The following is an 18,493-nucleotide window of genomic DNA, read 5'->3' as shown; positions in this document are numbered from 1 at the left end:
TATTTGAATTCTGTTTACAGGTTAAGCATCTCTAAGGAAAAAAAATAATTAAATGCTCCAGAATATCTAAAACGACTTGATCAACAACACATTTCAAATTTTTGGACTAGGGCTATTAAATCAGTGAATCATCTATGTAAATATACCAAAATCAGGAAAAAAATCCAAAACCTGAATTACTTGTGGTCCAAAAAGTAAAGGGTACCTAACCTTTGGAGAAAAAAAGGCATTTACATTTCATTTTGATTTTATCATGTTATCTGCATCCAACTAGGGATATAATCAATAATTTCTCCAAATATACTTTTAATCAATTTTCAAAACATTTGTCTTTTTTTTGTCAGTTGTGGGGCCTGAACTTGGCCTGAGTGCTGTCCCTCAGCTTTTCAGCTCAAACCTAGCGCTCTACCACTTGAGCCACAGCACCACTTCTGGATTTTTCTGCTTATGTGGTGCTGAGGAATCGAACCCAGGGCCTAATGCATGCAAGGCAAGCACACTACCACTGAGCCACCTTCCCATACCTCAAAACATTTTTTTATAGAAGACATTTAACAATATGAGAAAACACAAAAGTCTTTATTTTAGTAGGAAGTAAAAAAGCAGGCAACTCTGAAGAATGTTTCTCCTTGATTTGTCACTCATAGTCTGACTATATCAAAACTGTTCTCAACTATGTTGAAAGGCTAGCCACACCTACAGTTGTTGAATTGTAACAAAATTTGACTTCATATTTTAAAAATGATCTTCAATGAGAAGTCATCCAAAATTTTTTGTTAGCCATGTTAAAAATCCAGTTATTCCCTGTGAATTTAAGTTGTATATTTACTGACCCATTTAAAATAAAAAATACAGGTAGGTATAAAAAAATTGATCCTGAAGACTGTCATTTTGACATTAATCTGATTTACTCAAGGAAAAAATAATCCACCTAGTGGCAACAACACATATTGGAAATATCAGAAAATACCAGCTCAAAGTTCAACACATTCTGGCTATTTTCTGCTTTTAACAAAGCACTCACTGTGTATAGGACCTGTAATTTTTGTGACTGGTTAGAAAAATGTAATTCTCTGAAAGACCCACAATATTACACTGTTTCCTTAGCTAATACCACAGAGGCCTAGTTGTGCTTCTGTTTTATCATAATCCTATCACCTAGTCATGACTAGCACTGCATGTCATAACCATCTCATAATGTTAGAGGACCTTGGTCCTATCTAAACATGGTCTCTCTTCACATCCTTCATCAGGTATTTAGGAAGCCATCAAGGTAAAGAGGACTCCTTTTCTCCTCCCTTAGCACCTCATCAATAGTACTGGCTTTAGCTTCTGGGTCTACATTCCCTCTTCTCTTATAAACTCTTCTGCCCTCCTTTGATCTCTGGGTTAAGAATATTAGTTTTTTTTAAAAATTTTCCAGTTGTCATTATTTTTTCTTCTGATTAGTCTTTTTTAGGGAGAAGGGAAAGAGTTGTTTTGTTTGTCGGTCATGGGGGCTGAACTCTGGGCCTGGGCACTGTCCCTAAGCTCTTCAGCTCAAGGCTAGTGCCCTACCACTTGAGCCACAGCGCCACTTCCAGCATTTTTCCCTTGCTTATATGGTGCTGAGGAATCGAACCCAGGGCCTCATGCATGTGAGGCAAGCATTCTACCACTGAGCCACATTCCCAGCCCCCTGGCTTATTATTATTTAAGGGGACTCAATCCCTCTATCATAGCCTCCCAAGTTCTGAGATGATAGGCATATGCTACCATATCAAGCTTTAAGGATGCATTTTCAAATACAGTACTCTGTTTAGACTGACATAGGACAATTATATACAGAAGATACATAATTTTAGATTTGAAAGATTAACTAGCTTGCTTTCATTTATTAATTTACGTAATTTTACTTTCTTTCCATATTACTAAGGGTTTATAGGATATACTTGATTTTGTTCTCAAAATCTAAAACTGAAAAATAATTATGATCAATATCTGGTCTTTTTTTGTGGTTGTAGGGCTTTACCTTAAGGCCTGGGTGCTGTCCCTGCTAGCACTCTACCACTTGAGCCACAGCTCAATTGGAGATAATTGGAGATAAGAGGCTCACAAAAGACTTCCATGCCTGGGCTGACATTGAACAGAGATGCTCAGATCTCAGCCTCCTGAGCAGTTAAGATTAGGGGCCCAGCTGAAGTTTTTATTTAATTAAACAAGTAATCCCTTTCTCTGTTTTAAAAAAGGCCATAAACACTGAACTAAAATGTTACAGCTATTCAAGAAAGCTACCAATCTTACATATTTTCTTTTCCTTTTTTTGTCAGTTGTGGAGCTTGAACTCAGGGCTTGGGCACTATCCCCAAGCTTTTTATGCTCAAGGCTAGCACTCTACCACTTGGAGCCACACCACCACTTCCAGTTTTCTGGTGGTAAATTCGAGAGAAGAGCTTCATGGACTTTCCTGCCCAGGCTGGCTTTGAACTGCAATCCTCAGATTCCATCCTCCTGAGTAGCTAGGATTACAGTTGTGAGCCACTAGTGGCTTAATTTTCATTCAAATCTTAGACCACATCTATCAGACATTTCAACACAGAAACAGTATACCAACTTTTACACAAAATAAAGAGTCCAACCATAAAGTAATGCAGAATCACTTTAAGAGTAATAAAAAATTACTCTTTGTCACGTTAACAGGAGGCTCAGATTACTTAAAACTTCTGTGGAAGAGCAAAACAACTGTAATATTTAATTTGAAAATAACAAACCAACACACTTTTGGTGATCGAGGGTCTGGAGAACGAGCAAAGAGCTCATCTTCAGGTAACTGAACACTTGATGAAACTGATTCACATGGACGTGTACCATTGTAGATATGAAATTTGCAATGAGGATTTAAGGCCATGGCAAGAAGTTCTAGAAGTGGAAACCAGTCTTGGGACAACTTGGCCACACATAGCTCCACCAGGCGATGAGTATTGTTAATAATACATCTCTGTTATATATGGAAGAAAGGTGATTTAGAGATTGCAATTTCAAATAAACACAATCCTAATCATTTTTATCTCAATATTAAATGACCTTTCTATATTGGTTGCTTGGAGTATAATTTCACTAGTACTGGCATCAAACTAACCACCAAACAACAAATATGAGCATTTACTTATACCATAATTTATTTACATGTTAGCTACTTTCAAAAGCCATAGTCTGTGGCTTGAGAAGTGGGTGCCATAAGTCATCAATTATTTCTGTTCTATGTCTATAGACAAGATACAATTTCTATTTTTTCTCTTTGGAATCTATATACCAGAAGCAACAATTCTAAAATCTAAACATGTCTATTATCCAAGATGGAGTAGATTTACTATCTTCAATGACACCACTTTCAAATTTTCACTTCTAAACTTATAAAATTATATTATAAACCAGAAGTTGTTGGGACTTTATGCCAGTCATAGTTGAAAAAGTTCACAAACCACAAAAACATCATTTGCTTCATAACTTATAACTATAAAACAAGAAAGAGCATTGGAGCAATTATGACATTTTATCAATCTAAGAAACACATATAACACATAAATCTATTTATTTTACTTTGTAAGATCCCTAGAATCTCAACTTACATCTTTTAGGTATTTTATTGCTTCTTTGTCTTCTGGCGAGTATAAATTTTCAGCTAATTTTCCCCTGCCTCTGCCAGGTGCCAAGGTCCAAATACACATTTCTTATTCACCTCTACAAAGACCATTTACACTGGTCTTTCTGAAATGTGTTATATTCCCTGTTTGGAATATTTTTCTTCTTCAAAGGTACATAAAATTATGGTGCACCTTACAATGTACCTTGCATTTTGGATGAAATATGATGATTTGCCTAAGGTCACGAGGCACTTGAAAACCCAGGAGACAAATTAAGCTTTAGTTTTCTAACTCTAGACCTTATGCTCCTTGTAAATGACCATGTTATATTTAGTAAACAACAATTTATAAAAATTATTTTCAAAGATTCATTTTATACTCTAATTCAACTAATAGGCCAAATATGCATCCAAATCCCCCTCTTTAACTGTCCTTCTCACCTATATAAATTTGCTTATTTAAAGTCAAAAGCAAACTCACATGAATTTCAAACTTCCAGCCACTCACTGCTTCATCTGTAAGGATTTTAGTGAATGATATTGTAAGCCCATCTCGAAAAAATCGCTGACATGCTTCACTTTTAACATCAAGGCCTAAGTAGAGGGGAGGAAAATAAAAACAAAAATACTTGTTAAAAGGAAATTGAACAATGTTAAAATAAATTATTTCCAATTATGAAAATCGAATAAGAAACCTGTTAGGGATGCTTTTTGGGGGAGAGTGACAGAGGAAGAAGTTTATTGGTATATAGTGTAAATGTGTGAAAATGAAACAATAAAATTCTCCCCTGTAACTAAGCTAATAAACACTTTTACAATGTTCAATTATATGATGAAAGTTTAAGTATTAGAAATTGTTCACTGAGGGGCTGGGATGGTGACTCAGTGGAAGAGCGCTTGCCTTGCATGCATGAGGCCCTGGGTTCGATTCCTTAGCACCACATAAGCAAAAAGAAAAAAGCCGGAAGTGGCGCTGAGGCTCAAGTGGTAGAGCATTAGCCTTGAGCTGAAGAGCTGAGGGACAGTGCCCAGGCCCCACGACTGGACCCCCCCCCCAAAAAAAAAGAAAAAAGAAAAGAAATTGTTCACTGACAATTGTAAAATTTAAAAAAAACTTGTTATTTCAAGGTCCTTATGTCAAAAAGGAAACTAGATTCAAGAAGAAAAATAAACATTTTGATGGCTAGTACTGGGGCTTGAACTCAGGGCCTGGGCACTGTCCATGAGCTTTTTTTCTCATGGCTGGCACTTTACCATTTGAGCCACAGCTCCACTTCTGGTTTTTGGTGGTTAACTGGCGATAAGAATCTCACGGACTTTGCAGTCTAGATTGGCTATGAACTACAATCCTCCTATCTCAGCCTCCTGAGTAGTCAGGATTACAGATCTGAGCCACTGGCGCCTGGCTCCATTGTAATCTTAAAATTTTATTTTCTTACAAGATTAACAAAGCATAAGATATTCTTTAATACGTTTTTTATTGTAAAAATACTGTACTGAGGGCTTACAGTTACATGAGCAAGGTAATAAGTACATTTCAAGCATTGTTACCTCCTCCTTTGTTTTTCCCCTACCATCCCTTCCCTCCCACCTCTACAACTACACTCCTCCCACCCCAAATTGTAAAGTTTGTTTTTCAACATGGTGTCGCATAAGACATTCTTTAAACATGAGAACGTTTATTGTAAGATAAATGATATTTCTTGCCAGGGAGGATAGACCCAGGGCAAGGTACTAAAGATGTTAATTTTATTATAGTGGTTACTAGTTATAACACATCCAAGGTGCTATGGTTTGGATGTGTCCCCAAAGGCCTTGGTCTGTAGTGCTATGGAGGTAGTAAAATGTTTAAGAGGTAGACTAGTGTGAAGTTTTAGGTCAGTGAGGAGTGTGCCCTCACTTTCAAAAGCAATTAAAGAACTGTAATTTCTTCCTCTTTTTTGTTCCCTGGCCACCAGAAGGTGAGGAGCTTTACCCTACCATATGCTCCTTGCCATGATGTACTGAGTCATCACAGGCTTAAAAGCAACTGGGTCAATCAACTATGTAAAGAAATCTCCCAAAGTGTCAACCAAAATAACCTTTTTGTCTTTATGAGCAGATTGTTTCTGGTATTTGTTATAATAACAAAAGGCTAATATACTTTTAAGTATTTAAAAATGAACTTTGCTTTTTTATTTCAATCTCTGATGTGTTAAAATGAGTTTAGAGTCTGGGTGCTGGTAGCTCATACCTGTAATCATAGCTATGCGGGAGGCTGAGATCTGAGGATTGCAGTTCTAAGCCAGTCCAGGCAAGAAATGTCTGTGAGACTCTTATCTCCAATTAACCACCAGAAAACCAGAAGTAGTTCTGTGGCTCAAAGTGATAGAGTGCTAGCCTTGAACAAAAAGAGCTTAGGGATAGTGTTGAGGCTGCAAGTTCAAAAGCCCCATGACCTCCACCACCATCACCAACAAAAAGAATTTAGAGTACCTTTACTCTGTGTGTGTATATGTGTGTTGGAATGAGAGCTTGGCTCTATCACTTAAGCAACATCTCCATTTTCAACTTTTTGATGGTTAATTGGAGATAAGAGTCTCTTGGATTTGTCTACTCTGGCTTAGCTTTCAACTGTGATCCTCAGATCTCAGCTTCCTTAGTACTATAACACTCTAAAATATGCTGAAAGAACTGTACCTATAGTAGACCAAAGTAAATGAATAAAAATACTAATTCCATTACACTTTTACATTTGGATAATTTTATAATTTTTTATTGTCAAGGTGATGCACATAGCGGGGTTACAGTTACATAAGGTAATAAGTACTTGTCAAACTTATTACCCCTTCCCTCATTTTTCTCCTACTTTGCCTCCTCCTTTTTATAACTTTTTAACCATAGAATCCTATCTTTCAAATCTTGTAAGGAAAAACCATGTACTTTCTGCGTATTTAAAACATGTGAAGCCAGGTGCCAGTGGCTCACGCCTGTAATCCTAGCTACTCAGGAGGCTGAGATCTGAGGATCACAATTCAAAGACAGCCTAGGCAGTAAAGTCTTATCTCCAACTAACCACTCCCCCCAAAGAAATTCAGAAGTGGAGATGTGGCTCAATCAGCAGAGTGCTACAGTGAGCAAAAAAGTTCAGGGATAGCAACCTGGACCCGAATTCAACCCCAGGAATGACACACACATATTTCTTGTCTAACACCGGAATTCATAAACACCTTTGAAGGCTGCTGAAAGGATATAAGCCATACTTGTAAGCCATTGAAAGTGTTTTGTTTTGTTTTTTGTCGGTCATGGGGCTTGAACTCTGGACCTGGGCGCTGTCCCTTAGCTCTTCAGCTCAAGGCGAGCGTTCTACCGCTTGAGCCACAGCGCCACTTCCGGTTTTCTAGTGGTTTATTGGAAATAAGAGTCTCACAGTCTTTCCTGCCCGGGCTGGCTTTGAATGGAGATCCTCAGATCTCAGCCTCCTGAGTAGCTAGGATTACAGGTGTGAGCCACCGGTGCCCGGCTGATGAAAGTGTTTATTAATAGATGAAAATTTCAAGGACAAAGTGAAACTTTAGTAGCATATATTAAGGACAGCACAATAGCTGGGTACTGATGGCTCACACCTATAATTCTAGCTACTCAGTGGGCTACGATCTAAGTATCAATATCAATGTTCAAAGCCATACCAGGTAGACAAATCTGAGAGACTCTTATCTACAATTAACCAGGCCAAATGTGGAGGTGGGGCTCAAGTGCCAGCCTTGAGTAGAAAAGACAGGTAAAAGTGAGTAAGGTGCTGAGTTCAAGCCTCAATACTGTTTAAAAAAAAAAAAAAGAAGGGAAACAAAAGAAACAAAGCAAAGAGGAAGCATAGTAGTAGAACTTACCTTTCTTACTAAGATCAATAGCAGCTTCTAAAAGCACTTCTAATTCCCCTTTCGGCAAGACAGGAACCACCCATCGAGGCCTGACAGGTTTTATATAATAAAGAGAGGTTTACTGATTGTACTATTGGTACTATAAATGAGGTACAAATTATAACAATTTATCTCAATATACAAATATTAATACTAAAATAGCATTAAGCCTCATGCAAGGCTGGCAGAATATCTGTTTTGTGTAATTAAGGGTCATCACCAAAGAAAGATTCAGCAATGAGGGAAGAAAACTAAATTAATTCAATAACACAGTATGAGATTACTATGATAATAAAAATCAACTGAATTAGGCATTATAGATGTCTAGTATAATTTCACAAGAATGGGTCCTTTCAGGATTTAGATGACACAGCCTTGAACTTCTTCACAAAGAGCAAAAAAATTTAGGAGTCAAGGCTGATTAATGTCCCATAATGCATTACCTTTCTCAGAAGACTAAGTGAGCTGTGGGTCTGTGATCTCCATAAAGTGCCACTTTCTCTTAATCAAGGAGGCAACCTACACTCAAGTAGCACCCCATCTCTTTTGCCAGGGCTACCCAAACTATCTAGTTCTCCATGCCTTTCCAAGTACTTCCTCCTTATCATTACCCAATTTATTCACCATACCCAGAAAAGGCAGCCTCCTCTTCTTTTCATTCTTTGTCTTAAGGGCTGGCAAAAAACCCCAAATATCCCCACATTTTAATAAGAGGTATCCTGTTACTGAAAAATTTATTGGTTACAAATGTAAACTACTTTCTTCATTGTTTTTATTTATATTTAAAAACACCCTTCGCAGGGCTGCAAACAGTTGAAGTGGTAGGTAGTATGCCTGTGTTTGCCTAAGAAGCCCCAGACCCTGGGACTGATCCCTACTACATGTATACACACATGCAAAAAAGATCCTGCACTCTCAAGGATTCACAAAGGGCAGGCTCTAAGGAACTCAGTCTCCTCATAACTTCAGGGCCATACCAGTTATTAAAGTCAACCAGTGAACTAACACATCAATGACAAAGTTTCCCTTATCCCTCTGGATAGCCACCATTCACTTACTAAATCCATTAAGAATGGTTACAAAGTATGGCTACAAAGTACTTGGCAGTGACAAACGTGAAAAACATTAAGGCAGCAGTGCAGTTACTATGGCATTCCTCTTCCAGATTTCTCAGTTTCTTAACTACCATAAGACACTACACTGAGAAACTTTTCTTGTATATTGCACATATTATACAAAACCAAACACAATGAACTGACCTGTTGATCATATCATCCAACTTTGCCAAGTCGGTATGTGGAAATGCAGGTTCCTCATCTTCAATCTGTGGTGGGGCATCACCTTGACCTTGCTCATCTGGAGGAGTTGCCGGGGAATTCTCATTGGAAGAATCAGGCGATGAAGTCTTGATACAAATCAAATATTCCAGATTTAAGTTTCTATAATTTACAATTTTTCAATAATTCAAACACCAACAGATTAATGTAAATTTTAAGTTTTTTGTAAACACTATAAACAAAGATAATATTGAAATTTTAAGTTTCAATCTTTGATGATTTAAAATAATTTCACTGAACATTCAACACCCTACTGAAGTATCCTATGGTTATTTAATAAGAAAACAAGTTCTATCTGTAAAGTCACACAGCTCAAACTGTCAGGCTGAATTCAGGTTTACTCTAAAGTTTGTGCCTTAATCACAACTCATACTTCCTACTTCCTCTCTGCTTACTTCCCATAATGTGAGTGTGATATAGAAATTCTTGTGTAAATATAAAACATCAAATTCTATACATTAAGAAGTTTCTACCTTTTAAAAAATTTTGTACTGGTCCTAGGGCTTGAAATCAGCTTTTTTGCTCAAGGCTAGCACTCTACTGACTACTTGAGCCATACCTTCACTTCTCACTTTTTGCTAGCTAATTGGAAATAAGAGTCTCACAGACTTTCCTACTTGGGCTGGCTTTGAACCCTGATCCTCACATCTCAGCTTCCCGAGTAGCTATTATTACAGGCTACTGGTGTCAGCCACTGACGTCCGGTCAAAAAATTCAATTTTTTTCTTAGGATAGGATCCTAGAAATTTAATTACTAAGACCACTGTAAAACAACCCTACAAGACTATTGGCATATGTTGACAAATTCTATTCTAGTACCTTCCCAGCAACCATATTCACCCCATAATACCATTACCACTATGTTTTACTGCTTGCCAGAGTCCCAAATTTTCTTTCATATCCTACCAGGTGTTAATGGCTCACACTTATAATCCTAGCTACACAGAAAGTTGAAATTTGAGGACAAAGGTTCAAGGCCAGCTCAGGAGGAAAAGTTCATGAGCCTATTATCTCCAATTAATCACAAAAAAACCAGCTGGAAGTGGAGCTGTGGCTCAAGTAGTAGAGTGCTAGCTTTTAGCAAAAATACTAATAGACAGTACTCAGGTCCCAAGTCTGAGGTCTGGCACAAAATAAAAAACAAGTCCTGACCAGGTGCTGGTGGTATATGCCAACAATCTTAGCTATTCAGGAAGGTGAGAGATGAAGGGTCTTTGCTAGGCAGGACAGAAAGGTTTGTGAGACTCCATCTCCAAAATTTTAAGTAAAAAGCCAAACTGGCCAGACTAGTGGGGTGGCTCAATTAAGTGGTAGAGTACCAGCCAACCAAGCAAGCCTGGTAAGTGTAAGGCCCTGAATTAACCTGGCACTTGGGGAAAGAGGGAGGAGGGAGAAAGAGGGGAGGAAAGGGATAGGGAAGGAGAGGAGAAAGAGAGAGAGGAATGGAGAGAACATGAGCAAGGGCACAGGCACCCTAAGTTGGGCAATAAGTAATGCTTTGGTTCCTTTATGGCCAAAAAAGTGTCAAAACTAGAAAAATAACTAAAATCCTACCATTAAGAAGTCGAGAATACCAAAGCAAAAGTGAGAAATTCTACTGTGAGCAGTTCTATAAACAAAAAATAGAACATAATTTGTTTCTGTTCTTTTGTTTTAAACTTAGTCATCCTTAAATAGGAAAAAAAGGGTATAAAATACATAATGTATGGTTAGTATTCTAAATTCAAGCTCTAAAAATCAAGTATATATTTTAAAAGGTCAGCTGTGTTGTTACTTTGGAAAAGTAATTAATAGTCATATTGGTCTAGATATGTTCATCTTAATTTTTTCCAGTGCACTTGATTACAGAGCCTAAAATTATTCACTATACTATCAAGTGTGTGTGTGTGTGTGTGTGTGTGTGTGTGTGTGTGTGTAATGTATGGATGAATGTATACTATATATATGTACACTCTAGTAATTATTAAATTAAAAAAAATAATCTAAGGTAAAGAAAAGGTTATTTTTTACAAACATTGCAAAAAAGAGTTAGAATTCCATGTATAATGCAAATAATAAAATGCTAAAGAAAGAGGGGAAAATACTGGAACTCTTAACTACTAGAGCACCATGAGTGCTTTCAGGAGAGCATGAGGCCCTGTGTGCAAGCCATAGTACTGGCAAAAAATAAAAATAAAAAGGGGTGTGTGTATGAAATGGAAGCTAGGCACTGGTGGCTCATGCTATTTGTGAGGCTGAGAACAGGAAGATCAAGGTTCAGGGTTGGCTGGGGCAGAAGTCAGCTGGGCAGCAAAAAGATCCCTTATTATCCCATAGCTGGACAAGGTTGCATGCATTTGTTACCTTAAACTACATGGGAGGTTGACACTGGGAGAATTGTAGTGCCAGGCTGGCCCAGCCAGAACAGTTCACAAGATTGTATCCAAGGAAAGGAAGCTGAACACAGTGGCATGGCCCTGCGATTCCAGGGATGACAGGAGTGTGCCTTAGAAGTGGCAAGACCCTATCCCAAAAATAATCAGTGAAAAATAGGGCTGGAGGTGGGAGGGTCAGCAGTATCTTGCCATTGTGACAAGTTCAAACCCCCAGTCCAAAAAAACAAACAAACAAAAAAACAAAACATGAAAACTGAAAAACGTTCATTTATCTAAAATGGCAGACAAAGGGGAGAAAGAAAAAGAAGTCAGACTAATGATAGGAATCATCTACTTACTATGTAACAGTAAGAAATTATCCTCATATAACAAATGTAAGTACAATAACATTTTTTGGCTTAAAATTTATTCAAATTCAACAAAACCATGTATCAACTATAAGATGTATGTTTAGGAATAACATCTGAACAACTCATTTAAGTTATCTAAAAAGTATTTGAGCTCTATCACAAATTTTAATGTTTGCTTTATTCAGCTCAATATTTTGCAATATTAAAACTATGCATGTTAAAAAAGAGAGCTGAAATCAATTATCTAACATCCACTTTAGGGAATTAGAAAAATATCACACTGAATCCAAAGTAAAAAGAATGTGGAAATAAGGGTAGAAATAAAAACACGTGTGTGTATGTGTGTGTGTGTGTGTATGCATTGGGTCAGTTATCAAAGCCAAAACAAAGTTTTTTGGAGAAGGTTTAATTAGACGTTGGAAAGCTTCTAGAAAGATTCATCAGGAGAGAGAACATAACTAGCAGTATCAGAGATAAAGAGATACTGCATAGGCCCCAAGACACTAATTATACTTCAATAAACTTGATAATTTTAATGAAACAGACAAATTCCTGGAAGAACACAACTTACCAAAAAATCAGAAATCAGAAAATTCAAAGAAAAAGTAAAACCTTTCTACAAGTAAAATCTCAGGACAGAAAATTCCACCAGTAAAATCTCCCAGACAATTAACAGGAAAAAATTTGTACAGAAACCTTATACAAAATTGATCCAGAAAATAGAAAAATCATGTTACTTTTGAGCTTTAAGACTAGTCTAAAACCTTGATACTAAAATCTGTTTCTAGTTCTTTGTAAGCATTATTTCATGTGATCCTTATAACAATGCTGTAAAGCTACATTATAATCCCCTTGAAAAGATGAAAAACGGGTTACATAATTTACCTGGAGTCATAAAGCTAGTATGGTATAAAGCTGAAATTTGAATGCTAGCAGTATGACTGAGCTTATGCTGTTAAAAAAATTTTTTTTACAGTAAATTGACAATGTACAGGGGATATAATAGGCTACAACGAGCAAATATTACATTGCTTTCCCCTAGAATTGGAAGAGGGCTTAGGTACTTAATTTTATGAGTACTGTACATAAAACACCAGAAAAAGATGGGCTATATACCAAAGCATCACTATCTACAACACAAGCTTTACTTATTTATTTTGAGCTATCTTATTATTGTGAGGCCTATGGTTTAATTTTCATCAACAAGACTTAAAATGAGGGGTTGGAGGTATGTTCCAGTTGGTAGAGAACTAGCCAATAAGCAAAAGCATCAGATACCAAGTTTGAGTCCTAGTTTTGGACAAAAAAAAAACACTTAAAAATGACCATCTAGTAGCTACTTTACAAAATCATTCAGAATATGCTTCTTCAAGTAGTACCTACCCCACCAGTATACAAACCAATACAGCTTTAACTACTGTCTTTAACATCTTACCTGATTCTGTTGGAGGGGGGGCTGAGACTGTCCATCAGGAGCCTGGCCCTGGTTATCATTCCCTCCTACTGGAGAGCCACGAGTCGTGGCTGTCATACTCGACACAGGGCAGATCTTTGCAATTTTGTCTGCTTATGTAGTTGTCTTGAGAAAAGAAATTATAGTCCACTTATAGAAGATGAAGTACCAGCATTTGTCAGTCTTAAAAAGCTCCAATTCAAGAATAAACCATCTTGCAGAGACCATTGCATAACCTACAAGAAAAAAGTTCATTTGTTTTAGATTTTAAGGACCTATATATTAAGTTACAGTTCAAATATGAATGTATCCAGTCAAGAGAAGGTGAATATATAAATGACAGGGGAAAGTGAAAAGTTATAGTTGCATCACCTTATTCAAACTTCATAAACTGATGATGGCCCAATGGCATTATACCACAAAAACATACAAGAATGCTTTTAGGGGCTACTGGTGTAGTTTAGGCAATAGCACATTTTCCCAGCATGCATAAGCTAGAAATCTGTCTAGCTCCAATTCCCAGTACAAGAGAAGAGGGATTGGGGGGCGGGAGGGGAAAGAGTAATCTTTGTTTCCCTTTTCTCCTGAAACTTACTCCAAAGACACTATCAAAATACTTGGTTGGATGCCAGTGGCTCATAGGTCAGTACTACCTAGTTGGGAGGCTGAGATCTAAGACTTTTTTTTGAGCCAGCCTGGGGAAGACAAAGCCCCAAGATTAAAGTGTCTATGTGCTGGTACTGGGGCTTAAACTCTGGGCCTGGATGCTATCCTTGAGCTTTTGTGCTCAAGGCCAGCCCTACCACTTGAGCTAAAGCTCCACTTCTGGCTTTTTGTGGTTAACTGGAGATAAAAAAAGTTTCACACTTTACTGTCTGGGCTGGCTTTGAACCATGATCCTTAGATCTCAGCTTCCTGCATAGCTAGGATTATAGGAATGAGACACCAGTGCCTGGCATGGCTTTTTTAATCCATTTAAGCCTGGCGGCTCAACTATTTGAGCCTCTACTTATTGGCTTTTTGCCAAATTCAACTCTAGTTCCTTCCCAGCAACTATATTCAAAAGTGTTCATCCCATAATACCTTTACAACTGAGTGTTACTGCACACTAGAGCCCAATTCTCTTATATACTTACTTCCATGAGTATACACACACACACACACACCCCACCACCACCACCACTTAATTGCCACTTGATCACATTATGGAATGGTAAACTACCCTCAATTTGCTGCCTTAAAACTTTTTTTAAAATTTGAGCTGGATTCCAGAGGCTCACGCCTATAATCCTAGCTACCCAGGAGGCTGAGAACCAAGGATCAAGATTTAAAGCCAGCCCAGGCAGGAAAGTCTGTGAGACTCTTCTCTCCAATTAACCACCAGAAAAACAGAAATTTGAAAAGAGCTGTGTGCCAGTTGCTCACATCTGAGATTTGAGGAATGTGGTTCAAAGCCAGCCTGGGCAGGAAAATCCGTGAGACTCATCTCCATTAAGCTCCAAATAAGCCAGAAGTGTAGCTATATAGCTCAAGTGGTAGAGCCACTAGCCTTGAACAAAAAAGTTCAGCCCAGGCCCTGAGTTCAAGCCCCAGGACCGACCGGTGTGCGTGTGCACGTGCACACACATAGTATAAAAGTTACCTGTACTATATATATCCAAAATACTACAAAATAAGAAAAAGGAGATATTTCAGTATGAATGTAGGAAAGGGATGTGAAAAGTACTATATCAGAATACTTTTCTGAACACATGAATATGTAAACATACAACACAGCTTTTCATATGTTGGGTACTACATGAAGCACCTTAATCCTCATAAATGTATACAGTAGAAACTATCATCCCTCTTTACAGATGAGGAGAGTGAAAATAAGAAAATAAACTACCTTTATCAGTAAGTGGCTAAGTGGGATTCTAACTCAGAGAATTCACAGCTCTTAACTGCTACGTTATCCTGCCTCTTAGTCTCATTAGTAACTGTGAAAATATAAATTATAAAACCAACGTTTTGTTTCACTAATCAAATTGGCAAAGAAAAAAGGACTGATAATTGATAATGCCAAGTAGGACTGAGGCTGTGAACAGACTCATGAACTAATCAATTCATAAAAGTAATACAAACAAAAATGAAGATACAATTAAGCTCTCACTTTTGTCTTCCATTTTATATACCCTAAATTACAAACAGTGTTACATAAAGTCAGTAATTTTTTTTGTCGGTCATGAGGCTTGAACTCTGGGCCTCAGCTCTTCAGCTCAAGGCTAGTTACCACTTAGGCTACAGCATCCCTTATGGTTTTCTGGTGGTATATTGGAGATAAGAGTTTCACGGACTTTCCTGCTGGGGCTGGCTTTGAACTGTGATCATTAGATCTCAGCCTCCTGAGTAGCTAGGATTACAGGCATAAACCACCAGCTTTTCTCAGATTAAAAAACAAAACAAAACAAAACACAAAAACCTTGCTTCAATCTCCCAGTGTTCATTTGTTACCACTGAGACAAAATACCTGACATAAACAACATAAATACAGAAATTTTTATTTTGGTTCAAAGCTTCAGTCCATGGTCCCTAGTTCCATGGATTCTCAGCCTATAGTAGTAGGTATATGAAATAGGATTACTTACCTGACTGCAGTCAGGAAGAGGGAGCCAACCCTGCCCATCAACATATAGCACCCAAGAATACCACCCCCCTAAGAACTTACTTCCTATAGTTAGACCCAGCCTCCTAAAATTTCCAGAACTTCCCAAAATACCATCACCAGCTGGAGACCAAGCTCAATACACGAACCTGTGGGAGATATTTCAAAATCAAACCATTAACACCCCACTACTTAAAAATCACCTTTGCCTCTTAACACTAGTCTTAAAAAAAGAATGTCTCTAACTGTGGGCCAGTGGCTCACGCCAGTAATTCTAGCTACTCAGGGAGGTGAGACCTGCTGTTTTGAAGCCAAGAGATATTTGAGAGATCCCATATCCAAAATAACCAGCAAAAAAAGCTAGGCTGGAGGCATGGCTCATGTGGTAGTATGTCAGCTGAGTTAAGTGAGAAGTCCTGCATTCAGACTCAGTACTGGTATGTTTCTGATAATGATCATGATTCCAAGCTAACGAAATTGCTTGAAATTAAAGGATCTTTCATTGAGCAGTGTCTATGGATAGGTTTGCATTATTTTAACAAGAACATATGAAGCTTTGTGCATATGTTCATTGGCAAGGATGAGAAAGCTCTGTCCATAGTGCTCTGCTAATAGATAAATCAAACTGCTTCTCAGTACTCATCCACTTTGCCCTCTTATCATCAGACACAAGTGGCAGCCAGTAGTAACCTACTCTCTCCCCACCCATTCTGTCCCTTAAAACTGTAAGCCTCTTAGACTTAAAGGAGAGTGGATTCCAGATTATTTTCTTTTTTTAAAGAGGAAAGGTAGCAGATAGCAGTGACGTGTGTGTCAATTCAGAAGGTGTGTATGTGTTCGTTCAATTGGGGGAGGGGGTTCGTTCAATTTGGGGGTCTGGACACAGCTTTATCCACTCAAGACTGGCATTCTACTGCTTGAGCCAGTGTGTGTGTGTGTGTGTGTGTGTGTGTGTGTGTGTGTGTGTGTGTGTGTGTGTGTGTGTGTGTGTGTGTGTGTGTGTGTGTGTGTGTGTGTGTGTGTGTGTGTGTGTGTGTGTGTGTGTGTGTGTGTGTGTGTGTGTGTGTGTGTGTGTGTGTGTGTGTGTGTGTGTGTGTGTGTGTGTGTGTTTTCAATTTAGGGTCTGGGCACAGCTTTATCCACTCAAGACTGGCATTCTACTGCTTGAGCCACAGCTCTGCTTGAACCACAGCTCCACTTCTGGCATTTTTGGTGGTTAACTGGAGGATCTCACAAACTTCCTGCCAGGAATGGCTTCAAACATCCATCCTTACATCTCAGTTACTTGAGTAGCTAGGATTACAGGGTCATGTGACTTGACAAAAGCACAGGTAAAAAGTGGATATGCTTAACAAGTAATTATTCTATCACCATGTCCACACTAAATCAACCATCTTTTTAAAAGCCTTTCCAGGGCTGGGAAGGTAGTTCAGTGGTAGAGTGCTTGCCTTGCATGCATGAAGCCCTGAGTTCAATTCCTCAGCACCACATAAGCAGAAAAAGCTGAAGTAGCACTGTGACTAATGTGGTAGAGTGCTAGCCTTGGGCTGAAGAGCTGAGGGACAGTGCCCAGGCCCAGAGTTCAGGGCCCATGACCAACCAAAAAACAAACAAACAAACAAAAAAGCCTTTCCAGAAAGCACCACAATTGTCTATTCCTTGATGGGACACTATACATAGAGCTAAGAGGCAATTCTTTTTAACAAAGGAACTTTAAAGTAAATTGGAAAAATGGTAGTGAGATTACCCCTTTTCTAATATACCTTTCTCTAGGACCACATTCAATATGCAGTACTTCAAATTACTTATCTTTCTCTTTTTTTGTGACAGTGTCTCCTTATGTAGTTACACAGTGATGTCCTCTTCCTTAACACTCAGAAACAAAAGCTTCTTAAGTAAAAACGTAAAATTTAGTCATTTAAGAAATATGTACTATGTAATTGTAACACCTCTATATGGTATTTTCACAATAAAAAAAACACAAAGAGAAATATGTAAGTACTAGGGGCTGGGAAAGTGGCTCAGTGGTAGAGTGCTTGCTTTGCATGCATGAGGCCCTGGGTTCCATTCTTTAGCATCATATAAGCAGAAAAAAGTCAGAAGTAGTGCTGTGGCTCAAGTGGTAGAGCGCTCACCTTGAGCTTAAGAGTGAGGGACAGCACCCAGGCCCAGAGTTCAGGCCCCATGACCGAAAAAAAAAAAAAAAGAAATATGTACTAAAAACAAAGGAGGAGGTAACAATGCTGGATAGGAAATGTACTCATTAGCTTACTCATGTAACTGTAACCCCTCTGTGCAGTATTTTTACATTGGGGGGGGGGGGGCGGGGTCCAGTCGTGGGGCCTGAACTCTGGGCCTGGGCGCTGTCCCTCAGCTCTTCAGCTCAAGGCTAGAGCTCTCCCACTTGAGCCACAGTGCCACTTCCGGGTTTTTTCTTTTTGCTTATGTGGTGCTGAGGAATCGACCCCAGGGCCTCAGGCATGCAAGGCAAGCGCTCTACCACTGACCACCTTCCCAGCCCCTCTGTGCAGTATTTTTACAATACAAAATATATACGGAAAAAATAAGAAATATGTACTGAGCAAATACCACAGACCACACTTTGTTCTACTACTTGAGCCACAGCTCCATTTCCAGCTTTTTTGGGTACTTATTTGGAGATAAGAGTCTCATAGACTTTCCTGCCAAGGCTAGCTTTGAATCGCAATCCTCAGATCTCAGCTTCTTGAGTAGCTAGGATTACATGCATGAGCTATAGGTGCCAGCTGGCTAGAACCATTTTTTAAGTAATAAAGCTTTCTTTCAAATGAAAT

At 38.4% G+C, this 18,493-nt stretch overlaps 1 protein-coding gene across 5 annotated transcripts in view; it reads right to left on the bottom strand.

Moving 5' to 3' along the window:
* Usp9x (ubiquitin specific peptidase 9 X-linked) overlaps positions 1-18,493 on the bottom strand; it is a 117,889-nt gene that overhangs the window by 73,992 nt on the left and 25,404 nt on the right. For 4 of the 5 annotated variants that reach the window (XM_042683609.1, XM_042683612.1, XM_042683611.1 and 1 more), the window contains exons 3-7: positions 13,019-13,272; positions 8,781-8,926; positions 7,492-7,571; positions 4,104-4,216; positions 2,759-2,977 (exon numbers count right to left, since the gene is read on the bottom strand). In XM_042683609.1, the coding sequence (XP_042539543.1) occupies positions 2,759-2,977; positions 4,104-4,216; positions 7,492-7,571; positions 8,781-8,926; positions 13,019-13,114 (654 nt within the window). In that variant the 5' untranslated portion in view covers positions 13,115-13,272. Of the gene's footprint in view, positions 1-2,758; positions 2,978-4,103; positions 4,217-7,491; positions 7,572-8,780; positions 8,927-13,018; positions 13,273-15,743; positions 15,830-18,493 lie in introns of all 5 variants that reach the window. The other variant, XM_042683610.1, reaches the window with a different exon arrangement.

Source organism: Dipodomys spectabilis, unplaced genomic scaffold, assembly GCF_019054845.1.
Source record: "Dipodomys spectabilis isolate Male_0828 unplaced genomic scaffold, ASM1905484v1 ptg000082l, whole genome shotgun sequence".
Taxonomy (NCBI): domain Eukaryota; kingdom Metazoa; phylum Chordata; class Mammalia; order Rodentia; family Heteromyidae; genus Dipodomys; species Dipodomys spectabilis.
The sequence above is the reverse complement of the archived record's forward strand: the minus strand, read 5'-3'. Positions and strand labels throughout refer to the sequence as shown.